Genomic DNA, 25,311 nt, shown 5'->3' on the forward strand with positions numbered 1-25,311 from the left:
CACAGCCATGTTATTCCAAGACCAGGCTTTCGATATAGAACATCTCGATTGGATGACATCTAGGGACCAAATGCGCAGGCTAAGAACTGCGCATCAATCATGTCGAGAAGCGAAATTCAAAGTTTAGAAGTCCTGCCCTCAAGCTGGAGCTATCATGATATCAGCCGAGGCTGTAGTTAAGTTCGAGAGTCCGTACTTGACGGTTGTAGCTCCACAAATGTTGGTAGTCCAAGTTACTTGGCATGATATCGAGGATTTGTTGTGGATGAACTGGAAAAAGTTGTTCCCTGTGATGATGTCATGATCGGAACTGTGAAATTCCCCGACGCTCCGACGGAGTTCGACATCCCCGGAAACAGACAACGACAAACATCATTTTCCTCCTCTACTATTGGAGCAAAATTGAAGCTACTAGATGGTCTAGCACTTCTGCCCCTTTAATATTCAGAAAGAAATGTCACTGGCCTACTTGCCGTCATTTCATCACCCACCAATTCCCATAACGTCCACTACCGAACATCCGAAAACATTACGAATCTTTGGGCAAAAGGGAAGCGCTTCACAAATAACAACGATATGTTGATTGAGCAAATACAATGGCTAGTCTAAACATAACGTGACGTGGGCAGCCTTTTGCTTGCTAGCTTTTCTCGATCTCCAATTCTGTCGCGGCCGCCGGTAACCTGTTGGTTGCTTCCATTCCCCGTCCAAATACCGACAATAATGTCGAGGCGCAGGCTTAAGAACGAACGTCGAAGATATCCTCTGAAAAGTCCGAAGCAAAATCGGACTCATTACCGTGGTCCAACCCATGTTCCCTTCTCCTTATCCTTCTACCAGCCTCGCGCCTCCGAGTTCCTCGGATATGCAATGATACTTCTCATTCCCCCGGTCCGATTCCGACGTCAATCATTACTAGCCAATATTCTTCCGTTCCCAATCCACTTTCTTCCTGCCACTATCACCTGTGAGTCGTAAGGTCCGACGCCCGGTGACATGGATCCTCTATCAGACTTGCCTAAACTTGCAAGCCTCTCTGGAATCCTATTTTCAGCTCTTATCATTTCTTTCGTCAGTTACCAGATATCTGCTCTTATCTCACATGGTCCATCTCCCCCCGGACCTCCCGGTCTCCCAATCATAGGAAACGCTTTGCAGATACCTTCAGATCGTCAATGGCTGAAATGGCATGAATGGAAACAGAAATACGGTTCGTGACCAGGACTAAGGTGGAAGGCGATAGACCGACACCTGCCAGGAGATATCATGAAGATAACAGTCCTTGGACAACCCGTCATAATCCTTTCATCGCTTAAGGTGTCCAAAGACCTTTTAGAAGGCCGAGGTGAGCTCCAGCGTGCTGTCAGCAGCAGCATCAGAGATCTAAAAAACACATGCAGGAAATATCTATTCTGACCGTCCTTCTGCTGTCATGGCGGGTGAACTGTAAGTCAGACGCGCTGTTCCTTAAATGGAAGAATACCCAGATATTCTAGAGTCGGGTGGTCCCGTGGGTTAGGATACGCACAAGCAACCCAAAACCCCCGTTTCCGAGAATTCCGCCGAGTCTTCCACCAATGGATGGGTCCCCGGGCGTGTGAATCTAGAGAACTCCGGGATATACAGGAGCGAGAGAATCTAAGGTCGATTCACTTTTTTTTTCTGACTTTGTTCACTCAAATAATACTGAACGTCAGGTTATTGTCAAGACTTTTATCAGATCCTGAACATTTCTCCAAGCATGCAAGGGAGTACGTTCTGAATCCGGTATTAAACGATAATTTTATTGGAATTTCGTTAGATGTACATCCTCGACGATCCTACTCTTAATGTACGGATACCCGTCACATATTGGTGATCCTCTTCGTCTTGTCAAAATCGCCGAAGACGCCATGCTTGGTTTTGCCCGCGCCTCCGAACCTGGAAGATGGTGGGTCGATAGCTTTCCCATGCGTGAGTCCAGGCGATAAGGTCATCGGATTCCCTTTGACGAAAGGCAATCTCCAGTAAAGCACGTACCATCTTGGTTCCCTGGAGCATCATTCCAGCGGACAGCCAAATTGATGAGACACGATCTTGATGAATTGTACGATGTTCCATTCAATTTCGTCAAAACTGAGATGGTCAGTATTTGGTTGATCTTGACGTTGTCTGTCTGTTAACACTAGCACTGCTTCAGGGAAAGGGCACCTTTGAGCAGTCATTCTTGTCCAAGTACCTCGAAGAGCACTCAACGACGACTATCCCTCTGGATGATTTTGAAGAGTTAGCTAAAGCAGCTGGGGCATCATTGTATTCAGGTACACTCCATTTCCCAACAGCCTAACTATGCAAAGTGATATAGACATCTCATCCAGGAGGTGCTGAGACAGTAAGCTGACCACCTATACCACACAGCCAATATAATCGTACCCCAGACCCCATCCGCGTTAACATCATTCATACTGGCGATGGCCGTTTATCCACAAGTCCAAAAGAAAGCCCAAGCCGAGATCGACTCCCTCACTCGCGGCCGCCTTCCAATGATCATGGACAGAAATCGTCTCCCGTATGTCTCGGCTATCGTCAAAGAGGTGTGGCGATGGAATCCGAGCGTTCCTCTTGGTTCGTGTCGATAACTACGTTTTATTTCCCTTTGCTCATGGGACATAGGGCTCCCTCACGTCGTGAACCAGGACGATGAATACATGGACTATCATATCGAAAAAGGCTCCATTGTATGGGCTAACATCTGGTCAGGGCACCGTCCCAATTTTTGTTGCATTCATTCAATAATGGACGCGATGTGGTAGGACGATCATGCACGATGAAGATACATTCCCAAATCCCTCAGAATTCCGACCTGAGCGTTATCTAGGCCCGGGAAATGGTGTGTCAGAGATTGTAGAGAGCGCTTTTGGGTTCGGCAGGAGGTTAGAATTTAACTTTGTCGGTTGCACTCGTCACATTTTTGATGAGTCTACGGAAGGATCTGTCCTGGCATGCACCTTGCTGAGAACAGCGTCTTTCTCGCCATTGCGACCTTGTTGGCCGTGTTCAATATTTCGAAGGCCATGGATCCGGTCACCGGAGAGGAGATCACGCCAGATGTCGAGTACGATGGGTTCATCAGGTGCGAACAAGCTATTAGATATCACCATTCATCTACGTCCGAACTGAATGTCCTCTCAGCCATCCACAGCCGTTTAGGTGTAAGATCCAGCCTAGGTCGAAGGCAATTAGGGACTTGGTTCTAGAGCAGGTGGAAGCGTTAAAGGTATGAGCAAGTATAGGACTGTATGCATTAATCGCCACATAGCAGCGGTACTTGATATCTGCGGATCCATATGGCCCCAATGCTCGTTATGCTTTTCAAGACTGCCATTTACAAGATGTCATAATAACATAATAATGTACAAAACGCCCGACTTAACAGCTCAGACCTCCTCAGATGCATACCCTCGTTCGAACGCAATGGTACGCCTCTTCTCCATATCATCAACAGGACTTTCCTCTCTCTCGGCGACACGTCTGAGCTTTTTCACGGCTTCACCCCGTCCGGACCTTTCCAGTCGCTTGGACATGTAGTGTATCCGTTTCCGCTGAGAGGGTCTCGGTCCTGGGGTGTGCTTAGGGAACGTATACAGCGAAGAGGATAGAGGGATTGGAGAAGACATAGGTGAAGACGACGACGAGGCAGTCAAACCAGGGGTCGACATGAACTACAATAAAAGATTTAGTATGGATTTCATGAGCGGGCAAGTAGTTAGAAACTAACCGAGTTTTGCTCTACTTCTAGCTCATCTTCATCGTCGTCAAAATCAGGGCTGGGGAGGACCGCTTTTTTGCTAAGGTACCGTGCAAAAGCATCCGCCGGGTCATTCCAGAGATGCGGTGTCATCTGCATGAGGGGATTTTCGAACTTCTCCCGTGTCTCGAATGGCCCCAACTCAGCAAGGGGAGAAATAAAAACGTCTCCACGGGCACGAAGCACATGTGGTGAATTACCCTTCCCTTTGCGGCGCGCGACAATGGAGCGATCGTATGTGATGTGCACTTGAGTTGGCCGTTCATCTCGCATTGAACAAGTATGATACTAGCAAAGAAAATTAGTGAAGAGCGGGAAAAGGAACGAGCGAAACGCACATATATTATGCCACGGTCAAGATCTGGATGCTCTCCTTCGGGCCATAGGTTCGCAAGAGTCAACTCATCCTCCGCCTCCCAACGCCAAGCATCTTCTTCATCCTCCTGTGGTTCTTGTACTTCTGATCCACAAACAGACTCTCCATCTTCGTCGTCATCAAAGTCCCAGTCCGCCTTGTAGCGATACGGATCCTTCGCGCTAGAGAGGCGAATCCAAGGCTCGCCCGTACGTATAGTCGCCTGCCTGTACTTTGGCTGGTACATCACAATCCTCTTTCGGACCTCGAAAAAATGCCCCCTCTCCTCATCTTCATACTGGTCCATGTCCACCATCTTGTGAGTGTCTTCATGGTCCCCTCCAAATAGAAATGAAATGAGGCATCTCAGGTGCTGGAAGGTATAGCTAAGTGGCACCCGGACAATGCGGTAGACGCCCTCGGCTTCTCTTCGTGTGCCGGGTCTTATGAACTGGAATCGCAGGTGAACGTGCTGGTCCAAAGGCGTGACACTGGGTAGAGTGTTGAGCAAAGCGACAGTCCTTTTCCGCCCAAATGGGTTCGACGGAGAGTCTAATGGTCTAGACTGAGAGCACTTGGAGCTCCTGGAACTTGAAGGAAGAAAAGGGTAGCTGGTACGAGGTGTTCTTGGAGTATCTGGAGTATCTGTGAGATGCCTTCGCTTTGCCGCGCGATATGAAGGAGAGGGCGAGTCGTCTAGGAGATGTTTTGGTGCCATATCGTGGAAGAAACAAGAAAGGAACGGATGAAAAGAATTTGTTGAACGCCGCGGTAACGTGGCCGTGACGTAACGCGTTTAGTCATGTGAGTGATGTCACGTCACACCGATACGAATTTTGGTCGGGCAAGTCGGGACTCCGCTTTTCGGGCCTGTCCTTTTCGCATGTCTGAACTTCCCCCCGAAATCGTGGACACGGTCATCGATCATTTGCATGATGATAAGGCTGCGCTTGGGGCTTGTACCCTCGTTTGCAAGAGCTGGTCAATATCGAGCAGATACCATTTATTCGACGAACACGGTGTTTCCGTGAAGCCTAGCAACATTCACGATTTTTTATCTGATATCTCCCACTCTCAGTCACTCTTGAGGGACCACCTGCGATGCCTCACTCTGCGTACAGAATTCGCTCTTGCGCCTAAGCAGACATTCGAGTGGAAAGATATATCCATATCGCTCCCTCACCTCCCCAAACTCGTCTCCTTGCGTGTCCACTCCCAAACCCAGCACATACGGTTCTCCTACCACGTTATCCCCGTCATATTCTTACCTCAAACTCTCCAAAACATCACCCATCTGGAGGTCGTCAGGACATCGGTCCACGCCGCCGATGATATTATCTCTTTAATGTGTCTATTCTCCAGGTTGCGAGGGGCACAGTTTTCTTGGATCCATTGGCGGAACTGTTCCTCGTTGATTTCCTCCCTTAATGCTGCCTTTCCGCCGCTCAAACAGCTGAGCTTGTTGCACCCGCGGAGCCCCGGCGAGGTGATACGTTGCCTTTCTCGCTTGGACCCTGTCCCCCTATTACCCCGCATCGATGTGGGGCATATCGATACCCCAGAAATTCCCTCTGTCAATCGGTACCTGTACATCCTGGGTTCTTCCCTCGACATGTTTTGTGTCGGCCTGAATGACAAATACGGTACGTTGCTATTCCAATTTAAGCGCCAGTGTCTTGATAGGATAGCAGATACGACACTCGACTTGAGCCAGAACACGTCACTGCGCTGCTTACGGCTCCTTGAATGTCAAGCCGCGAGTCCGACTATAAATCTAGCAAGAGTTATCCAGCATGTCAAATCTACCAACCTCGAAATCCTTGCTCTGGACATTTACCAGTGGTATGTGAACAGTGCGGCTGCGGATTGGGAAGCATTGGACCAATATCTGCTGGAACTTTGGGACGTGCTGCGCCTCAAGGCTGTGTATATTGTTACCGTGCCATTCGCCAATTTTTCGCGGAAGCTACCACGATGTGATAGTCAGATCATCTTGCACATCAGGACTTCTTCTCAAATACAGTCCTTTCTCAACTCACTGTAACTCGCTATGGTACTCCCCATCCGTATATCTGTCCCGCGAATGATTCTGAGTCTATTTTTGACATAGGTTGAGTTCATCGGCTTCGGATACCTGGGACCCCATCTATGACCGGCTTAGCGCTTAAGCCACTTGTCTAACCGTTTATACGTTGCAGCAGCTGTCCCGAATACACGATCCACAGCCTTCCGCAGTGAAGGCAGTTAATATATACACATGTCGTACCGAGCTTGACACATTTCAGGAGGCATTCATTATCTTTCTCGGGGCACGAATAGAGCTGGCGGCTAGTGGCTGAGGGCTTTTCTATTTCTCGTCTTTAAGTACAACCTAATGCTATGATCTTTGAGCTAATCTCTATGAAATGGTATCCGAATGGTGTTAGACTCTACAATTGTCCAGACCAAAAATTAATATATCTTCTGCACCGATCCTCATCAGCTCGTCCATGATATCAGCTATCTTCTTCTTCTCAACCATACTGCTTACTTCCACCCAACCCTCTTCCTCAAGAGGGGCTATAGTAGCAGCTCTCCGTCCCGGAGTGATAGCCACAGCTTCGGGAACTCGATCTCTGCGTATATTATATTGGCAAATCGCATATTTGCTTGCAGCGACAACCCCCGCGATTCGACTCGTGATCTGGGCAATGAGAGGATCAAGAGCGGTGTGTTTAGGAACACTCGACTTGATGAGAACGGCTTCCGTTTCCAGAACAGTTGCTATTGCATGCAAGCCTGCCGCACGCATTGTATCTCCGGATTCTGGGGTTCTGATGTGAGTGAATGTGGATTTCACAGGCTTTTTTTCGACTTACCCACGAGATCGACTAGGAAAATCATTAAGTCCGGAAGATGGAATTTAGATATCTGTGAGTTGATAAAGGGGTGATGTAACCCACCAATACCGTCCGCCAAACCCAAAGCACACGCAGCCTCCACGCTCCCACCCACGTACTCAATGTGAGTCTGCTTCTCTCCGTCTAACCTAAGTTCCGCATCCAGCTTCCCGAAATACTCACCTGCGAGAACTTCAAAACTTGTCACTACGCGTTTTCCCGCAAGGTCCTGCACGCTTTTGATAGGCCCCGCTTCGGGAACTTGGACTTGAAGTTTACACTTGCCAAACCCCAGGCGAAGGACTTCGGTAATCTGTCCTTGCATTTTGGACTCGAGGATGACATCGTGACCCGTTATCCCGAGATCGACGTTTCCGTGGCCGACAAAGGACGGAATGTCCGCTGCGGGGAGGAATACACTGGCAAGGCGGTCACTATTTTGGAGCACATGGAGAGTCGGCGGGGAAACTTCACAGTGCGATTGGGTGGTTCTTAACCAGGCAGACATCAAGTCGGTCATTTCTCCGGAACTGTATATCGGCGCCTGGTATTGTAATCAATACAGAATCGGGCCTGGGCCGCCGCGGTTTTGGTAAACGAAACGCGTACCGGCCAATATAGAGAGACATTTATCATGAAGCCTCCCTGAATGTTTCAAAAGCAATCAGTAGGACCGACTTCATCAAAGTATATCAATCACCTTTTTTCGGGATTGCGAATAGTAGACGACCATCTACACTATCTGTGTCTGTTATTGGGAATCAGTGGCATACAAATCGATGAACCACTGGTACGACGAACTCATATTTCGGACGGCTTCAAGAAATGGTCGAGACAGGATAAATGAACGATCTGACAGAATCAGGCCGAGTACAGGATCGACAAGATTTTTTTTTCGAGATTGTAGAGGAGATCGATGAGGGATCAGTGGCTGTGCCCAGTAATATTGATGTTTGTCCCGAGGGTATCGCACAACAAACGGGATGGCATATCAGTCTACGCCGATATCGATTGCTCTTGTCTTTCGACACTCATGCTGCTTCCGTCTGCTGTCGCTGTCTCAATATCTCTCTCTTTATCACTGCTAGACTGGTCTGGATCCTTGCTTCCATGAGCCTAGGACGATCAATCTTCGCGCAGTTCAGCGGCACTAAATCCCCCAATGATGAGCTAGAGGATCGCTCAAGATCCATCCATTTTGGGGTTCCCATCTTTAATGGTTCTGATGGCTCTGCACGAGGAACATGCTATGGGGAACCTCTGGCAAAATCGCGGAAGCAGGGGCTGACCAGTTTCGGGGAAGACCGCTTTAAGGGCACAGCGGTTCACTGTCACGGCATGATCTCGTCGGGTTGATTGCTAGGGTTAATAGTAAGCCGTTTCCTTCATTCTAAAGCCCCAACTAGTCATGACTTACGTGTACCAGCTATAGAGATTGTCTGTATATCGCGCCCAATGCGCCTATCTGTCGTTTACCCAATGTTATTTTCATTTCGGATCATACTTTGCAGGTGACTTGGGCTTGGAAGTCCTATCCTTTTCGACGTGAGCACGAAGGTGTGATGGTTGCTGACTTTTTCTGGATCAAGGGTTCCGAAGAGTTTCAGCAATTCACATTCACATGTACAATTCCCAGGCTTCTACTCGTGGTCATCGCTTGTGGTATGCTTTTTGGGTTACATTGCCTCTACCATGATGCTGATTTCCTACCGTCGTGTAGGTGTCTGTTGCGAAGTCTCCTTCATTGCTTCGACTCAGCGGTTTTGGGCCCATTGGCTCCGTGATGGAGCAGTGCCGCATTCTATATTCAAGGCCCCTGTTCAATTCATGCGTCACTGTAATAGCCAGTTCCGGCATTTCCTCCGAAGGGTAGGTCTGGGCCGGGTCGTTTCAGATGGTACAGATCTCGTCTGTTCTCGTCCTTTCCGCGAGTTTCTCACAGCCAATGAGGGTAGAACCGGGACATCACGTGTGATCACTGATTCTTCCATCTGGTTGCCTATCTGAGACAACCTGCAAGATTTTCGACACCTCTCCGCTCAATCTATAAACCAGCTCCGTGAAGATTGGCCAATGCCGAACTTCCCACAGCGCATACAAATTCCCCCGATCTCGACCGTTGTATCTCTTGTCTTATAATCACAACAGTCTCGCGGGGCTGTCCCTTCACCTCTTCCTACTACCTTCAACATGCCCATTGCGCAGATGCATTACAAGGCTTCATTGCCCCAGGTGCACCACATACCGTTGCATACTACCTTTCTCGGCGTGCTGCACACCGCTTCAACGCCCGAAGCTCAAGTTCATCAATACCGAGGCATTAAATACGCCTCCATACCCGCTCGTTTTCGCCAATCCAAGCTTTTTACTTCTTACAAGCCCGTTACGGATGCAACAAAATACGGGTAAGGTTTCGAGATACTTCTATCATTTTAGCGCTCACAGATTGCTGTAGACCTATTTGTCCGCAGTACAGATGCAGGCAAAGCATCGAAGAGGCCATGTTTGGTCTCAACGACGATGATATACCCAAGCAGTCCTTTAAGCAAAATGAGTTCGAATGCCTCAATTTGAACATCACCACGCCCGCTGGTCTTACCCCGCACTCTCGTATACCAATTATGGTGTGGATTCATGGGTGAGTCTCGTGATCACCCTTTACGAATCCATATGCTTACGACTGGTGTCAATGACAGAGGAGCTGACAGAGGAACAGGCTCCAGTTGGGTCTACGACGGGGGCGCATTAGTCCATCATAGTATACTCATTGGCAAACCGATTATTGTGGTCACCTTCAAGTAAGATCCGGAGGTATTTTTGCGAACTTCTGTCTGATGGATCACGCTGTGTTATAGTTTTCGGCTTGGCTTGTTTGGCTTCGCTGCCGGTCCCATGTTACGTGAAGACAACAAGTCTGCGGGTGATGAAGGCGTCGGCAATTACGGTCCGTCAATATATCATTCTCCCCCATTTTTTTTGTTGACGTTTCATCTAGGCCTACGCGACCAACGTAAACTGCTCGAATGGCTTCACCACTTTATTGGAGATTTTGGCGGCGATCCTAACAATATCACACTGTTTGGGGAATCGTCGGGAGCGGCTGATATCGTATCTCACCTCTTGTCTACGGCCAATGAAACACGACCACTTTTCCAACGAGCAATAGTCCAAAGCGCCATCCTGGAGTCCAACGCTCCGGACGTCTCAGCAGCAGGCTGGCATCTATCTAGACTCATGTCAGCACTGCACGTCACCACCGTCGATCAGCTCCGCGCCATCGACGCTGATAAGTTATTCGCGTACGGTCTGACTCTCCGCAACGTCGATGACGGTGTCTTCTTCCGTCAGGGATGGAGAAGTTACTTTCAACCGGACGACGCGCACCACCGAGACCATCACGTATTCTCTGACCTTCTCTCGATTCACAAGGTTCCCAAAAGGCCGTCACGGTCACCCCATCCGAGCGTTGGACTGACTACTTTCCATCCTCCAGCTAATCTTCAACCCCTCATCATAGGTGATTGTGCCTCCGACTCGTTAGTTTGGTCGCTGTATGCCGCACAATGGACCGCCCCTGCAGTCGTGCGCCGGATCAAAGCTATCTGTCAATCTCTTTCCAAAAGCTCTAACCTTATGAATGCCTACGATATCTCTTCCTACACCTCCGACGAAGAAATCGTCCAGCGCGTCCTGGACCTCATCAACGACGCTCGCGTGGCATGGCCCACCGAGTGCGTAGCCCAGTCTGCTCGACGCGATCGAGGCGGACATGGAGTCTGGCGGTATGTCTTTGATCAAGACGGGCCGACCGTCAATCTTCCGCACCATGCGGTCGACCTTGTCTACCTGTTCGACAACGTTCCGCTTCCTGAATCCGCCCGATCACCCTCGTCTTCTATGATGTCCTATGACGAAGGTTTCTGCGAATTTGACGTGGATGAGGACGATTCGGTGGAAATCAGTGATGAGGATGGGTGCTCGTGGATGCAGCCGTGTGTTGATCAGTGGTCATATACCCATGTTAGGGATACGATGCAGGAGAGGTGGATCGCGTTTGCTTACGGGGAAGCGCCGTGGAATGATGAGAAGGTGTTCGTGTTTGGGCCGGAAGGTGAATCTGGTGAGCGGTCGGCTTGTATATTTGATGGAAGGAGGAGGAGACAAGTGTGGAAGGAGGTATTTGAACCGTTGGGGATGCAGGTCGTACACAAAGTTGGCCTGGAGCTGAGTCGGGGCCCGCCGTTGAGGGGGTATTAGACATCTCTTTTTTTATCCTCTTCACATATCACACATGCATTCGGGACGGCATTCATATTTATTGTATCAACTTCGGTTTGCTTTCGTCTAGGGTTTTTGGGTTAGCTGAGCATTTACTAGTTTACATGGCATTGTTATCGATTCTGTTGTATCCGTACTCAAAATTGTTGTAATCAAAGTGTTCGAGTTATCAACATAGCTCACTATCCTTTTGTGACGGCTACTTCAACTTCCGGGCCAGGCCCCAACTTCCAAGCCCATTTGGACGCACCTTTGTAAGAACATAGGCTACATGAGTCATACTGTCTTCTGATAGCGAAGACCTACTCGACGTCCCGTCCTTGTCGCTCGATTTACCCTCAAGTGATTGAGCACCGGAACATATTCTCTTGGCCCAGCCACTCAACTTTGAATTACAAGGAGGTTCGACGACAAAATGGAAATCTATAGATGTCATGCACTAAGAATACAATGAGTGGTAGGTTTGTGAAAGTGTAATCAATACAAGTAATCCGTCCGTCAATAATGCTAATATAATGTTCATCAAATCGTAGCCGTCAAGGCACTAGCAATATCCACCGTGCTGGTGTTGTCACTGACAGCAGCCGTTGTGGTACCCGTGGAAGCACTTTGGAAGCTGAAAACGAACCCGCCGTTTGTGGAGGAGGAGGATGAGGCAGCAGCGGCAACCGAAGTCGCAGACGTAGTTGCAGAAACAACGCTTACTAACTGCTGCAGAAGCGGAGGCGGAGGCAGTGGCAAGTAGAAGCAGCACTCGCTGCAACAGCAGAGGATGAGGCTCCCACGACAGTCGCAGCTGAGGAAGCGGCAAGCTACAGTGGCTGAAGCGGTTGCGGATATATCTGAACTGGGCGCAACAAAAACAGCCGGAACATGAAGGCAAAGTCCGTCATCACCAACATCGTCACTACAGAGACGACATTGACTGTCACGACACCATCGGCACCGGTCGTGGTCGATGTGCTGGGCGCAGTTACTGTGGGAAGCAGGCGTGGAAACAGCAGCGGAAGGTAATTGTCGCAGAGCTGCTAGCTGCCGAAACAGCCACGCTGGCGCCCGAGACCGAGGCACTATCAGGTGGCCGACACAGAGGCGGCTGATGCACCAGTTGCACCTGATGCGGTAGCAGAGGTAGTGGATACAGAAGCGCTGCTGAGAGAGGTCTCGAGTTGTCGACGGTTGAAGGTAGGAGTAGCGGAAGCCGCTTTGAGGATTATGGTTGAGGACGATGCTACTGCGTCATTGTTCAATGCGGATACAGCATCGGACGCTGAGGCGGCGCTGGCAGATGCAGCCACGGCCGAAGTGGAAGCAGCTACTCCTGTTTCAGTTAGAGAAGCAGCAACTGTAGAAGCAGACGCGTCCGCGGTGGTATCATCTGTACCATCATCCTCACCGTCGTCACACCCGAGGTCTCCATCATCTGAATCATCACCGTCATCAGTGCTGGCACTGGACGTGGCAGAAGCAGAAGCCGCGGCAGAGGTAGCTGCTGCTGTCTTGGTGGAAGAAGCAGCGGCTGATGCGGAGGACACGGCTGAATTGGAACCAGAGGAAGTAGTCGAGTTCGACCCGTCAATACCGCCCGAAACTCCAGTGGCCTCGATACGCGCTAACGCGTCAGATTCACTATCACAAGATAAACTTGTTCCCGCGGAGTTGACAAGGGGAAGAGCGAAGCACGATGTGCCGCTAGAGCACTCGGTAACCTCCCACGCTCCTCCGACACATTGAGCGAATCCACCTGCAACGCAAGCCTGATCGCCAGCTAAAAGCAAGTTGTTAGAAGTTCAAAGAGATAGATGATAAAGACGTACTAGTGCAAGAGTCATTGGCAGAAAGAGATGAAAATTGGGCGTTCAGCTGTTGCGCTTTGAGGCCATTGGCGCCGGCAAAGCTCGAAGAAGATGAAGAACTTGAGGTCGAATTGGAGTCTGCTCTAACTGACAAGAATCCAAAACCTGTGGGTGCAGCACCAACCGATGCTAGACGGCAAGCAAGGGTGGCAAGAAGGACGAAAGAAGATGAACGAGCAGCCATTATTGAAAGAATTTAAACGGATGGAGAGATCGTAAGTCGTCTGGAGCACCGGGCTCGTTGGAAGGAAAGAAAGAAAGTCGAGGCGGTCGTAAGCCAAAGAGGTTGAAGAGCACGCTGGCAGACATTACGCTTTATATATGCTCAGGCTGCGAAGCGAGAACAATAAGTACAAGCCCGTTGACGTTAACGTTGCCACCCATTGTTTCCATTGTTCAAAATTTTTGCCGGTGATAGTCCGGCATTGTGGCTATTTTTGAATCAAGGCTGTCGCAGCACCTTCCCAGGGTTAGGGTTCCCTTAAAAGCTTCAAATACCGACGGCCCGGGAGCACGGTGGCGCGCGTTGCGAGGCCCAAAAGAAAAACCTTTGTATTCGTGCTGCGAGTGCTGCGAGAGCTCCACAGTGGCCATGCTTAATGTCTAGTAAAAAACCCGAGCTTATCCCAGTATGTCAAGAACAGTTGCTCAAAGGTGTCCCCGGGGCCCGGTGGTAAGTGGTAAACGTAGCAATGAAGACCCCTCTGTCGAATTCTAGTGTGCAAATCTAAAGTCGAGTCGCCTATTCCCTATATCGGTGGTGGTTTCAAGATAATGTTTTCTCTCCTAAGATGACTTGGTCAGCATGCAAAGGCTCCAAAAAAGATATCATGTACCTCCAACGACATCGCATTCCAGATTCTATCTCGTTGACGGTTGCGATAGATGTAATAAGCTTTCGTCCCCGGATACATGATGAGCATGTTGAAGCAGCAGATGGTAATCAAGATTTTGTTTCCACGACGGTCTAGGATTAACGTAATGTCAACTTCTCAGCCGTAGAATGGAAACAATTCTTACAGTTCGGCGCATCATCTTTACGGTAGATCTGCGCCGATATGATTCCTGATGCTTGAACGAACCTGAAGGCGTTTAAGTCCAGTACACACAAGGTCAAGGCAAGACAGGACATGCGTACATGTTGTACAGTGATGCGTTGACAGTCCTGCTAGCTACTGCACCAGAGTTTCGGGAACACCAGCCCCACCTGCATGCCAAGCCAAGTGTCAGCAAGGAAGAAGACGTCAAAGAGAAGGGAAGCACCTGTATCGGATGTGTGTAGCTGAGAACGGGTACTAGCGTCAGTGACGATACATAGAAGGAACGGAAACATTCTGACGTACGGATACGATAATAGGCCCGATGCCAGCCCCTGCAATGTCACGCTTGGTGAAAAGAATGTGAATGTATGGAAGAAGGACGAACAAAGTACAACCATTGGTTCGGCGAGTCTGGAAGACAGTATATTGCCACAAGGAAGGGAAGTATCCAAAAATCTTCAGCCATCGCCACAAACGAGCGATCATTAACTGTTTCGGAAACCAGTGTAATACCGAAATTAGTTATCATGCCCGCGACAGTGGACGGAATTGTGAGCAGGTTAGACTGGAACGTATTGAACCTATCCAGCGTCAGTACGATTCCTACAAGACAAACTGTTCCCATGGACAAACCCAATATTACGGAGAGATAAAGTAAGATAACTGCTCGGCGGGGAAGTGGGGATACCGAACATTAAGCCTCTGAAGTTAAATGTTAGACCGACAGACCCCCGACAGACTCATGCAAGAAGACAACCCACATGAAATATACCGGCCATAAATCATAATCACAAACTGCAATCCAGAGACGTTTGAGCGTCAACCCTTCGCGGTTATGCATGTCACCCTGGTTACTGCATAAGATGAAATTTCCCACTTGACCTAAGAAATGCAAACCTTCGTAGGATCATCCCGAAGAATGCGGGTCACAGCAATCGTCTCTTCTCTTTCGTTAAACCATCCTTTGGGACGGAACCATGACTTCGTCTGCGTAGGAGAAGGGGGCATTCTAAAAAACGTGGCTGTCCCGATGACCAGGGTGATCAGGCCTCTGAGAATGGTTTAGTGCTGGGCTGAACGATCGTCGCGACCCACGTACTCAAAGAGGAACAGCCATCTAGAAACAGTTAGAACTGCTTATGGTGTTACGGCATACCGGCTCACCTCCAACCGGCCCTTCCCAGGACACCTCTCATGTGAAGAACACCGAAGGCTATGAAACTGCCGATGATAGTGCACACATTGGAGGACATCCAAAAGAGGGCCAAACGAAAGGGAAGTTCGTTCTTCGTGTAAAAGTCTGTCATAATTTACTCCTGTAAACGAGCGAAGAAGTAGCGATATGCAACTCCAAACTCACATGACAAGTAGAGAATGAGGTCGGGGATAAACCTTCATTCAGATGTTTAGAAAACTTTAGAAGATAGATATAGATGTCAAACGAGCGTACCCGCCCTGGATGAACCTAGTGAAGAGCTGAGCATTTAAGTCGCCGAAAGGAGAAAAGAGAAAACCACCCTAGCAATGCCCGGCATAGTAAAAACGATGTCCTGCCACTCAGCCAAAATTGCGCCATTGTCACGATAGACCACAGAACCATCTGTGTCGGAATCCAACGATCCGGTCCAACCTGGATACATTATCAGCCGGAACAAGCGTCCATGTCCTATGCCGACGAACCCGCTTTGAAACAAGTTGTGAGGGTAGTTCTGCACAGAGAAAGGCCAACTTGAATATCGAATTTCCCCAGTTGTAATCTGCGTAAGGGAGGTCACATCCTATGCGTCCTGGGAATATAAATTTCACTCACCATCGGTGGTTAAGCCGAGATCAGGCAGAAAGTTATCAGTATTCGCTTGAGTGAGGTTATTCCGATCCAGGTTCAAAGCTGAGAAGCTGATGGCAGCCCAAAGCATGACCTTCCAATCAATCTTCCGGACCAATGCCTACAGGAGAGAGAATAAATACCAGTCACAATAGTACAAAACACAAACTACCTTCTCCTCAGCAAACGTCCACCGTGCATTGGGGTCAAACCGATGTATATTCTCGTACTCCTTCTTTGGCCAGTAATGCGGGGCCAACTCCGGGTCATCAAAGACGGATCGTTTCGTAGCTATTGCATCCAAGTCTTCGTTCTTGCGACGACGGAAGACGTTCGAAAATTTAAAAGGCTCCGGCTCTCCATCGACCAAGTCGTCGGTTGGCGTAGAACCCTTCTTCGTATCGGCATCCTTGGAAAGAGAATATAGCGACGCAGTAGGGCTGGGGGATAGCGCATCAGGTAATGATGTCTTGGACGAAGCAGCCATAGTGGAAGTGCACTAACGAGCTGAGTCTTTCTCCCCATTTAAACCTCCCTTCGCTATCAGGATAAGGAACATCCGGTACAAGCACCTCATATGTTGGCCTACTTGCACCTTTCAGTTACCACGAACCATGGAATGCCGATCACGCCGATGAACACCTTAATGGCGCGACATTGCTCGACCCTGGTTGGGCAAAGCCCTACATTTACATCAATAACACGGTCAGATTCCTGTGTCTAACACTTACAGAAAAGCCAGACGGGACGCGCCTATGTGGAGCCTTTCAATGGCCCCTTGAACGCGATTGCACGAAAATCATGGAATATGGTTTCATGTGACAAATTGCTTCTGAAGATAGGTTCAAACCGTATCTGGAGCTCTGAAATTGGGAGGATTTGCATGTGCCGTTATTGATGGTATCTACGATTTGGTCTTGAGACTGGAAATTCACAAAGCTTGGCAAAAGAAATACTCACGAATCACCGCATATATGGCGTTTGGTCGGACGCACCCATCGATGGAGCTCAGAGAAACTGACCAATCAAGCAAGACGTGATGGTAGTGATACTAGCAATATCCAAACAACTGGTATGCTCAAGATTTCGGAAGTTCGGATTCTGGCCGGCGACTTGGCTTTATAATGGTGGCACTCCTACAATCACTTTCAATCATAATTACACAGGGAGGTTCCAAATGACTAGTAAAACATACCTGGTATCTCAAAACCTTCAATCGTGCGGTAGAAACATTTTATCAACTTGAACGAGTGAAGCAGGATGCAAGGCAAGGCGATTAGTAAACAACACCAAACTTTTCTTGAACGTTCCTCAACTTTCAAGTTCATTGGCTCAATGCTCCCATGGACTTCGAAATAGATCTCAGCCTCTCATGAGACCTTGGCTCAAATCCCGAGCAGAGTAAATGGTATAGCTACATAGGATTAAAAAAATATACTATATATACAGTCCGTCGGTCCAATCATAATCATATATCATCGCTAGCAAGTGGCAATCTTCTTCAACAAATCTTGATAGTCCATAGCCAGCTTCGTTAGGGTCTTACTCCTCACTAGACAGACCATCAGTATCACGAACTTCGAGTAAACCCATATCAACATACCAAATTGTGCCAATACAACGTCCTTGAGCAAGTCTCGCTTGGACAAACCGGCCACATAAGGCGACCAGGTAACCTCCCGCTGTTCATCTGCCGACCGCCTACACATGTAAATACATAAGCACCTTTGCATGCCTCCCAGGAAACAGACTCACCAATAGACAGGTCCACAGAGCTCCTTAATCAGCTCCTCAGCCTTAGCCCTGAATCCCTCATCCGCAATCTTCTTCGAGTACAGCAGCAGTGCCTGCTTATACTCCGACGGGCTATCCAACAACTTTGCAGAAAGCAACCGCGTCTCCAAGTGTCCCAACGTTAGCGCTGTCCCCCACCAAGACGGCCTCGGTTTCTCCGCCGCGCTCTCATCAGGCGACTCGTTTACACTCGCTTCTAGTGCACTCAATATACCGCGATTGGCAGACTGTGCTAAAGAACGCTGTCTCCCGGGCCAAACGTCAGAGCCGCTTGACCACCATCGGTCTGTAACCTTCACCCAAGCGGAGAGTTGTGGATCATACGAATAGACGACACCATTGGAGAAGTTAAAGATTGGACAACCGTTGGCACGGGTTGTGGCTGAGGAAATAGTAACATTGGGTGATAAAAGTGGTGCGATGGATACTGGAGGGAAGAATGATGCCTGTTTATTCACGGCCCTGGGCATTGGGGTAAGGCAGCCGACGGACCTCAGTAGGAAAAGATAACGCACCAGGAGTAAACCTGACCGGACGCAGTGATGACTAGTAACGAATTCTTCACGCCATCCAGGAAAGAACAAGGTGCGCCAAGGCTCAAATTCGGCATAATCCTTGCGAAGGGTCAGAGAAGAACACGCAGTGGTGGCGAGAGGTGATCGTACCTTCTTCCAGTATGAGAATACACGTTCACTGATCCATCTTGCATAGCCACAGCACAATACGACGACGTAGCTTTGATAGCTAACGCCGGCGAGGACAAGTAGTCTAGCCAGAGCGTCTGCTTGCCACTCACAAATGACACCTCTGACAAACCTAAAAAAAGATTAGACATTACACCAAAACCAACGGGGTAAGGACACACCGGTCTCTTCAGAATTCACGCTTTCAAACACGTAGTCGGTAGCCGTCTACATTCTGTCGTCGACCTAGTCAAGACAGCAGGAGTTGGCAGGATAAGAGTGCTCGAGCCCCATGTCGATTGGCTAGCCATTCCCGAACTTGTAATCTCTGTGATAGGTATGTTGTGACGAGGACGGTCCCCTCCCAAAGTCCTGAACACCGGCCGGGATTCTTCATCTTCATCTGATGCCTTTCTTTTTCCCTTGTTCGGAGACATGTCAAACGCGTCAATCGGAACTCCCATATCAATATCTGCGTGCCGGGACCTGTAGCTGGAAGGGGCTTCAAAGGGTTGCTCTTTTGGAGTAGGGAAATAAGGCTGTTCATTCGGAGAAGGGAAAAACGACGTAGTCTGCGCCTGGTGAGGAGGAGAATCCACAGCCATTTTGGCCTCTTGAATGGGTATCAAAGAAGCTCGCTTTGGTCCGTTCATCGGAGTGGCGCCAGTTGGCTGCAGCAGGGACTTGCGTAAGGCCTACACGCTTTTTATTGTTTCGTTTAGCCACGAGCATGTTAACTCGTTCACCGCCGCTCCCATTAACGTGATTGTCAAACCCAGCGGTCTGTGAATGAGTGTGTGAGGGGGATGGCGTGGAGGTGCTCTGCGTGGGAACGTGGGAATATCCTTTGGGGATAGGTGGGGGAACAAAGCCAAACTTCGACAAGTATTGATCTTGAACCGAATGCGGAGCAATGCCCTCAAGCTCATCTGGTTCGAAGTTGAACACAGCTATCGTTCCATCTGACGATGCAGCATACAGAGTTAGCCCATCCCATGACCTTGTTATTGTATGAGACGGGAATTTCAACTTAAGGCATGCCGGAACTCACCAATTCAGATCCATAATTTGCCTTTCAAAGACCTCCTTAGCAACAATGAGTGGTCGTGCTGTTTTTGTCTGCCATACGGATACCGACCGGTCATCGGCGCCCAAAGCAACGACGGAACAGATGTTTGAGGTCGAAACAGGCTGATTGGGATTTCTCAAGAATATGTGTGGATTGTAAGCCTAAGTTGACCATTAAAAAAAGAACGGTAACATGACTCGGTAAGAGGCAAGCTTACCGCGACTTCAACAGTATTCTCGTGGCCGACCAAGCTGATCTCGGACGTCCATGTGTTTCGCGTAATAACCGCAGCAATGAATACAAATCCTTTATTATTTGTTGCATTCGAGGCAGTAATATGAGCACCGTCGGGCGACCAACTACACTCTTGTGAGTAAATTTCAAGAGAGAGAAGGTGGGTCACTGACCTCAGTCTCCTGAAAAAAGTGCTCCCCGGGGAATCTTCAAACGGCTTCGTGACCTCGGCTTCAAGAGACCAATCTGTCGTTCTCCAAATCTTGACGGAACGATCATCCGACTGTGTTGCCAAAAACTCGCCCACAGGATCCCAACACACTCCCTTGACGAAGCCCTGGTGCTGGTCAAGTTTCCGCAGACGCTCTGGAGACGCTCAGTAGTTTGCTGGGGAACACAAGCAGTCACTCACCCAGTGTATATCCGCACCAGACAAGAACCTGTGAGTCCAGTCCTACCGACGCGAGATAGCGATCCCCGGGAGACCAAGCCACATCAGTGACATCTAGAACAATCTAAAACGCGGCTCAGCACGAAAACAAAGGACAGCGCACCACTTTCATGCCCCGGCAGGCGCTTCATCGGTCTCCAACCTTCAACATTAATCTCGTCAGAGCCCCAGACCTTTCCCCGGGCGCTTCTGCACCAAAGTGAGAATGGCCCGCTACGGGAGAGAGGACACCACTTACGGGTCAAGGTCCCAAATCATGACAATCTCATCATCACTACCACTCGCGAGCCATCTCCCAGAATGAGCCCATCGTACACACAGCACTGGACCAGTGTGCATCGACAACGTGCACAACGACTTTGGTGGCTTGTTCGAAAGCTCGGACGCCGGAACCAGAATCGGTTTGGTGCTCCATATTCGTACTTTGGCATCCAGCCCACCGGTCGCGATACGAGAGCCGTCGGGATGGACATGCACAGAGAAGATAGAGAGCCGTTTCGCGGAATCGGTTTTCCCAGACGAGTCCCCGTGCATCACCCATGCTGGTTTCGTGAAATGCATGCCAGGCGACACTGCCGGTGTTGCTCCCTTTGAACTCGGTTCCTAAAGGATGCGTGATATATACAAGATGAAGAAAACCAGAGCCAACCACGCGAAGGACCAGCAAGGGATACCGAAAATTTGGAGGATGGGCGTTGCAGTGGAAGCAGAAAACGGTCTTCATTTGGATTGCCGGATATGAAAAGATTTTTATTCAATTTCCTTTCTTTGGCCACTACCTCCCATCTTCGTATGTCACCGTGACCCAAACGTCAAAACTTCATTTGAAGACTCGCCCAATGTAGAAGAATGAAACTCCACTGGTGCTCATACGGATGATCCTGGCGCTTCGTCAGCTGAGAACTTTTTCCGGCTACTGGACTCATTCTTGGCTAGCGTGTATCAGAAATTGGATTTTCATTTACAATTCTCAAGGAACCGTTCTGGCGACCCATGGCCCTGGGTACTGGCTCTGGCAGACGTGCTTCCTCACAAGTGATGATGGTAGAATGACTAGCATCGCGTTAAGGGTCACCAACTGGTTACCATCATTCGTCTATGCTCCTCGGGTCGCTTCTGGTGCCCTATATGATAATGTCTCAATGGTATTGTTCCTCTTCTCTGAATGAAGGGTCATTCCCTCTTCACTTGTTTCAAGAGTGCTATTACGTCCGGTATCTTCGGTCAGTCAACTGGTTTCGATACAAGTTTCGTTCATCTTGCTCTAAAAAATCACCTGAGCAGTCAATCACAGCAAATAAAGACGCAGAATCCATTACTGTTGAACGTTGGATCTTTGTACAGCATTGACACTTCATTCTCTCGTTGAACTCTCATGCTCCTATATTTTCGGCGAAGAGAAGATATGGAGCAGTCCATAGATCCAAGGAGTTTTCATTTCCGGTTTACGGATTTCTTTCGCGGTGCCGCTGAACGCGAATCGCACACGCTTTGCGTACGAAGCTGGCCCCAAGCTAATATTATCCGCCAGGATAGTGGTCGGTAACTTCTACCGGTCCGGTGACGCTGGTAGAGGTCTTCTCAGTTCCAAGCGGGGTGCTTACTTGCGGCACTACGAGCATTCATTAACGACCATTTCACGCTCCACTTCGTTACCTGGGTATCTCTTATCGTCCCTGTCTATAAATTATACCTTTGTTCTACCTGCCAATCCTGACTGAACTTTTCAACGTCCAAACAGGCCATATCGGTTCGCCAATACCAAGTATCTAAACCCCGATACCACAAAATACTTCCATATGTAAGGTGGCAATCGTGTGCCTTTCTCAATCATGATAAGGCAGGTCCATTCTGATCTTCCCAAATCCCGTGCATTGACTTCGGCTACACCAGAGTTGCTAATCCCGTTTCGTCGGTTTAAAATGTAACCCGCTATTCACTGCATCGCGCGGTCGCTATTGAGTTGCCTTCGGCTGTTCACCGCTTTGGTGACAGTCGTGGAAGGCAGAATCACAGAACACGTACTGTTCTGTCGTTATTGCATTGAATAGGAATCTCAGCGGCCTATACTGCATAATGCGATTGCTATCCTCATCGATGGATGTATTATTTTTGGGGTCTTTCCGTTGCTTCTATCCTCCTGAATATCGAGAGCGGCCGCTTCTGATCGTGATAAATGATACTCGTTTTGGACCTTGGTCTTCAAGTGTACCGTGGCTGCGTGTATAATTGAGAATCTTGCCCCAATGCCCGTTACTAGCGCGACACTGGCATTTGACCTGATTCTTGAATCTTTCGGATAATTGTCGTCCTGTCTGCCAATTTGGAAAGCAACGTTCTGGATATTCGGTCTTTCCGGGTCCACATTGGACACCCCTACCGACTGATGTTGTCACTGATGAAGTCATAACGTCTACCAATGCCTCGGACAGGTCACAGTACGGCCACCTTGTGAGTAAGTTCTGTCTTTCACTTGAATGTCCGTCCTAACATAAGTAGTCAAGGGTTTTTTTTTACGTTCGGGGGACCTCGAGACCTCATGACTTATTCCCGGAGATCACGAGCCTGACCACAAGCCACATTATTTGCCATCTTTGTCTTGGTACAGGCCCCCAAAAGGAATATCGCCGCGCCGTCAAAAAAATTTCCCGCGAATGCAAGGCCACATAAGTAGATTATCCTTGCTCTTCCTTCCCCACGATCCCTGCTCTCGAACGCAAAACTAGCCCAACGCTCCTACTTTCTACCATGGATTCGGCCTCCTTGCCGTCGGAACACCAGGAGGCAGACCATGTGGGTTCTGGCGCAATTAAGACACGGGTGACCATCATTGTTGAGTTTTGGACTCAATCGCAAGGGTCGAGGGGCGAGTTTTATTTCACATTTCCACGCTCTATCGTTGAATGGGCCAAAGTCTCGGCTTTTCCATCTCCGCCGTACTACACCTATCTCAGCAACATTCCCATACTTTCCTTCATGCATGTCTTCCTTTTCCCACTGCTCACTCCGACCGCGATCGTGTTCCGTGATACGAGATGGCCATACCCGCGAGTTCTCAATTCAATAGGCCTTTTCTCTACCATATCTGGACGTAATGAAGATCTTCACAGCCTCCGATGTATCAGTGGAGGATAAGGAAATGGTGCGACTCTCCAAATAGCGTCGGTTCAGAATATCTGTGGGATAGCAATTAGTGCAAGAAAAGTGGCGTCGAGATCAGTTCTCCCGTGAGACTTGGAACACTCCGAATCCCCTGCGACCGTCGAGAAGAATGATAAACTCAGGCTTCGTGTACGATAGTTGGACCACATCTCGCGGAGGCTGATGGTATTTTTGTAACGATTGTTCAGCGATTGTGCTAAAGATGACATCTTTGTGGGTCCTTGATAATACAGTACTTCGATTTATCTCTGCGATAATCATACAAACGCTAATAGTCCTCCCTCGTCCTGCAGGTTTACATGATGCTACAATACGGGCATACGGGCGCGTCGCCCATCAAATTTTTGGGAACAAAATATCCATGCCGGCAGGACTCCACGACTGGGCGGTAAACTACATTCTGTATTTCTTCTTGATGGCTATCCAAGCGGGCCGGGCCTCTGCGTTACGCTCCACAAATTGGTCCATGTCGATTTCAGGTATTCGGTTAACGTCCATACGATTCCAGTAACGAGGCATCATGAATATGATATCACGAGCGTCACGGTCCTGTCGGCTACTATAATGTGAACAGCGGCAAGGGGAGGTCAGAGATGAAAGAGAAACACGAGCATAGAAGGCGTACATCATCCAGCTCTTCAGCTTTGCTCGCACGAATTCGGAAATAGTCAAGAAGGGCACACCGTGTATCTTCATTACCGTGCTACCGTTTAGACGACGAGGCCCTGCTTCTCCTGCTGGGAGAATCTCGATCTTATGTGGGAGAGTACTGTCAACTTGGGTGGACTACGTTCTACAGGGAGATGTTACTCACTTCTATCGCGGGGATTAGCCGACGATAGGTGACATGAAGTCTAAAAGGGTGGTTGGTTAATTGTATAGCAGGACAAATAAGGATATGTCTCACCTGTTTGTCCATGGGGACTGAACAAGGGTGAAATGCTCACTGGTGACGACCGCGTCGCGAACACGCCGGAATGGATGCGCCTGAGTCTGACCGCCCTCTACAATGCAGAAAATTTCCTGGGAAGAGAAGAGGGGAAATGTGTGAGTATCGGTTCCAAGAACGACGCAGAGTAGACTAGGAGACGTACATCACTTTGAGGCTGATTCGCGAGGCAAGCAGTCAATACGCTCCCATGGAACGCGTGGGGTACACCGCATGGCGCGGAGAAGAACAGAAAGGGACATTAGCGGCCTCCAAAAGCCTTCGAGTCTCGGACATTATGATTAGGAAAGGGTAGTAGGAGGGCGTCAAGCACAGGACATGTTACGGCGGATAGTAGGGTGGGGGAAAGAAAAGGGTATCTAGTTATATGTAATGGGGCCGTGAAGAGCCTCAGGCCCGGAAAAAGAATGGTCAACAGATATGATCTTGACTGCCATCTTTGTTAAAATCGGGAATGGCCGATCGCACAGGCCCAGCACGTTGTCACAACGTTTCCAATCAGCTGTGAAGACCTCAGCTCAAAATGTCCCGGAATGAGATAAGAAAAGGTTGACTTTGCGTCGAGTAAACTTCAAGGTTCACATAACGGGACATGCGAAAGGAGCAGGCAATGAGGGAGTGGATATGACAGATGTTCCGGTATGTTTTCCAAAAATCCGCAGCCAACTCCGATACCCCGACACGAAAGAAGTTTGGAGGGTACGGGAAGCAAATTGAAAAATAGACGTTCTCTTCTGGGGCCTAGCTGCTGTGATTCCGTCAGAAAGAACATACAGGCAATTCTGATTCCGTTCCCAGATCCGTTTGCGACTCGCGGTGATCTCAGTGAGCAAATTGGAATGCGGGGGTGGGGAAAATTCAGATGTGACAGGTGTGACATCCAGGGGTCCCGGTTGGGAAGGCCAGGCCCAGCTTGCCACGCGGCATCTTTGCGTCAGCCAAGAAACTT

The 25,311-nt window shown here is 49.1% G+C and overlaps 9 protein-coding genes across 9 annotated transcripts; 3 read left to right on the forward strand and 6 right to left on the reverse strand.

Annotated features, from left to right (window-relative positions):
• Positions 1–613: 613 nt before the first annotated feature.
• EV420DRAFT_1707660 (cytochrome P450) lies at positions 614–3,656 on the forward strand. Its single transcript, XM_060479565.1, has 13 exons — positions 614–1,210; positions 1,259–1,345; positions 1,401–1,446; positions 1,497–1,643; positions 1,698–1,751; positions 1,802–1,953; positions 2,008–2,123; positions 2,180–2,300; positions 2,398–2,604; positions 2,653–2,734; positions 2,793–2,912; positions 2,969–3,112; positions 3,172–3,656. The coding sequence occupies exons 1-13, from the start codon at positions 997–999 to the stop codon at positions 3,260–3,262; spliced, it is 1,581 nt and encodes a 526-aa protein (XP_060326896.1). The 5' UTR covers positions 614–996; the 3' UTR covers positions 3,263–3,656.
• On the reverse strand, positions 3,288–4,998 carry EV420DRAFT_777876 (uncharacterized protein). Its single transcript, XM_060483428.1, has 3 exons — positions 4,126–4,998; positions 3,758–4,075; positions 3,288–3,701 (listed from the first exon to the last, which is right to left on the reverse strand). Exons 1-3 carry the CDS (start codon positions 4,858–4,860, stop codon positions 3,417–3,419), a joined length of 1,338 nt encoding a protein of 445 aa, XP_060326897.1. The 5' UTR covers positions 4,861–4,998; the 3' UTR covers positions 3,288–3,416.
• EV420DRAFT_778032 (uncharacterized protein) lies at positions 4,508–6,437 on the forward strand. The gene is made up of 2 exons (XM_060483430.1): positions 4,508–6,195; positions 6,253–6,437. Exon 1 carries the CDS (start codon positions 4,954–4,956, stop codon positions 6,184–6,186), a length of 1,233 nt encoding a protein of 410 aa, XP_060326898.1. The 5' UTR covers positions 4,508–4,953; the 3' UTR covers positions 6,187–6,195; positions 6,253–6,437.
• Positions 6,438–6,564: 127 nt separating this feature from the next.
• On the reverse strand, positions 6,565–7,826 carry EV420DRAFT_1630784 (ATP phosphoribosyltransferase; the record flags this gene model as incomplete). Its single annotated transcript, XM_060476126.1, has 6 exons — positions 6,565–6,947; positions 7,085–7,440; positions 7,496–7,565; positions 7,631–7,666; positions 7,722–7,759; positions 7,795–7,826. The coding sequence occupies 6 exons, from the start codon at positions 7,824–7,826 to the stop codon at positions 6,565–6,567; spliced, it is 915 nt and encodes a 304-aa protein (XP_060326899.1).
• A 1,149-nt stretch (positions 7,827–8,975) lies between these two features.
• On the forward strand, positions 8,976–11,555 carry EV420DRAFT_1312759 (Alpha/Beta hydrolase protein). The gene is made up of 5 exons (XM_060468599.1): positions 8,976–9,426; positions 9,477–9,659; positions 9,718–9,819; positions 9,877–9,965; positions 10,017–11,555. The coding sequence occupies exons 1-5, from the start codon at positions 9,212–9,214 to the stop codon at positions 11,276–11,278; spliced, it is 1,851 nt and encodes a 616-aa protein (XP_060326900.1). The 5' UTR covers positions 8,976–9,211; the 3' UTR covers positions 11,279–11,555.
• A 619-nt stretch (positions 11,556–12,174) lies between these two features.
• Positions 12,175–13,763, reverse strand: EV420DRAFT_778015 (uncharacterized protein). The gene is made up of 2 exons (XM_060483429.1): positions 13,117–13,763; positions 12,175–13,067 (listed from the first exon to the last, which is right to left on the reverse strand). Exons 1-2 carry the CDS (start codon positions 13,337–13,339, stop codon positions 12,373–12,375), a joined length of 918 nt encoding a protein of 305 aa, XP_060326901.1. The 5' UTR covers positions 13,340–13,763; the 3' UTR covers positions 12,175–12,372.
• Positions 13,503–16,411, reverse strand: EV420DRAFT_1707692 (allantoate permease; the record flags this gene model as incomplete). The annotated part of the gene is made up of 17 exons (XM_060479566.1): positions 13,503–13,941; positions 13,992–14,122; positions 14,176–14,237; positions 14,294–14,362; positions 14,481–14,527; positions 14,581–14,776; positions 14,829–14,897; positions 14,957–15,042; positions 15,093–15,246; positions 15,295–15,312; positions 15,360–15,495; positions 15,556–15,587; positions 15,646–15,660; positions 15,710–15,825; positions 15,876–15,952; positions 16,006–16,141; positions 16,193–16,411. Coding segments are annotated over 17 exons (1,635 nt in total), but the record flags the coding sequence as incomplete, so codon positions are not given.
• Positions 16,412–17,402: 991 nt separating this feature from the next.
• On the reverse strand, positions 17,403–20,960 carry EV420DRAFT_1564987 (histone transcription regulator 1). The gene is made up of 14 exons (XM_060474004.1): positions 20,490–20,960; positions 20,355–20,440; positions 20,213–20,305; positions 19,974–20,166; positions 19,784–19,925; positions 19,549–19,727; positions 19,224–19,497; positions 18,755–19,192; positions 18,680–18,725; positions 18,480–18,630; positions 18,330–18,428; positions 17,776–18,276; positions 17,624–17,721; positions 17,403–17,572 (listed from the first exon to the last, which is right to left on the reverse strand). Exons 1-14 carry the CDS (start codon positions 20,810–20,812, stop codon positions 17,502–17,504), a joined length of 2,694 nt encoding a protein of 897 aa, XP_060326903.1. The 5' UTR covers positions 20,813–20,960; the 3' UTR covers positions 17,403–17,501.
• Positions 20,961–23,426: 2,466 nt separating this feature from the next.
• Positions 23,427–24,638, reverse strand: EV420DRAFT_1707719 (uncharacterized protein; the record flags this gene model as incomplete). Its single annotated transcript, XM_060479567.1, has 6 exons — positions 23,427–23,969; positions 24,039–24,166; positions 24,228–24,267; positions 24,321–24,436; positions 24,508–24,519; positions 24,573–24,638. 6 exons carry the CDS (start codon positions 24,636–24,638, stop codon positions 23,807–23,809), a joined length of 525 nt encoding a protein of 174 aa, XP_060326904.1. The 3' UTR covers positions 23,427–23,806.
• Between the last annotated feature and the right edge of the window lie 673 nt (positions 24,639–25,311).

This window comes from Desarmillaria tabescens, assembly GCF_030435595.1.
Source record: "Desarmillaria tabescens strain CCBAS 213 chromosome Unknown EV420scaffold_38, whole genome shotgun sequence".
NCBI classification, from domain to species: domain Eukaryota; kingdom Fungi; phylum Basidiomycota; class Agaricomycetes; order Agaricales; family Physalacriaceae; genus Desarmillaria; species Desarmillaria tabescens.

Coding starts and splice junctions, on each gene's coding strand:
- EV420DRAFT_1707660 (XM_060479565.1), top strand. CDS start 997: ATGGATCCTCTATCAGACTTGCCTAAACTTGCAAGCCTCTCTGGAATC. Junction 1,211..1,258: donor TGAATGGAAACAGAAATACG/GTTCGTGACCAG, acceptor GACACCTGCCAG/GAGATATCATGAAGATAACA. Junction 2,735..2,792: donor ATTGTATGGGCTAACATCTG/GTCAGGGCACCG, acceptor GCGATGTGGTAG/GACGATCATGCACGATGAAG.
- EV420DRAFT_777876 (XM_060483428.1), bottom strand. CDS start 4,860: ATGGCACCAAAACATCTCCTAGACGACTCGCCCTCTCCTTCATATCGC. Junction 4,076..4,125: donor TTGACCGTGGCATAATATAT/GTGCGTTTCGCT, acceptor TTTCTTTGCTAG/TATCATACTTGTTCAATGCG. Junction 3,702..3,757: donor TAGAAGTAGAGCAAAACTCG/GTTAGTTTCTAA, acceptor CTTTTATTGTAG/TTCATGTCGACCCCTGGTTT.
- EV420DRAFT_778032 (XM_060483430.1), top strand. CDS start 4,954: ATGTCACGTCACACCGATACGAATTTTGGTCGGGCAAGTCGGGACTCC.
- EV420DRAFT_1312759 (XM_060468599.1), top strand. CDS start 9,212: ATGCCCATTGCGCAGATGCATTACAAGGCTTCATTGCCCCAGGTGCAC. Junction 9,427..9,476: donor ACGGATGCAACAAAATACGG/GTAAGGTTTCGA, acceptor AGATTGCTGTAG/ACCTATTTGTCCGCAGTACA. Junction 9,820..9,876: donor ATTATTGTGGTCACCTTCAA/GTAAGATCCGGA, acceptor GCTGTGTTATAG/TTTTCGGCTTGGCTTGTTTG.
- EV420DRAFT_778015 (XM_060483429.1), bottom strand. CDS start 13,339: ATGGCTGCTCGTTCATCTTCTTTCGTCCTTCTTGCCACCCTTGCTTGC. Junction 13,068..13,116: donor TGCCAATGACTCTTGCACTA/GTACGTCTTTAT, acceptor ACTTGCTTTTAG/CTGGCGATCAGGCTTGCGTT.
- EV420DRAFT_1564987 (XM_060474004.1), bottom strand. CDS start 20,812: ATGCATTTCACGAAACCAGCATGGGTGATGCACGGGGACTCGTCTGGG. Junction 19,926..19,973: donor ACTTTTTTCAGGAGACTGAG/GTCAGTGACCCA, acceptor ACAAGAGTGTAG/TTGGTCGCCCGACGGTGCTC. Junction 17,573..17,623: donor CGTTGTATTGGCACAATTTG/GTATGTTGATAT, acceptor TGGTCTGTCTAG/TGAGGAGTAAGACCCTAACG.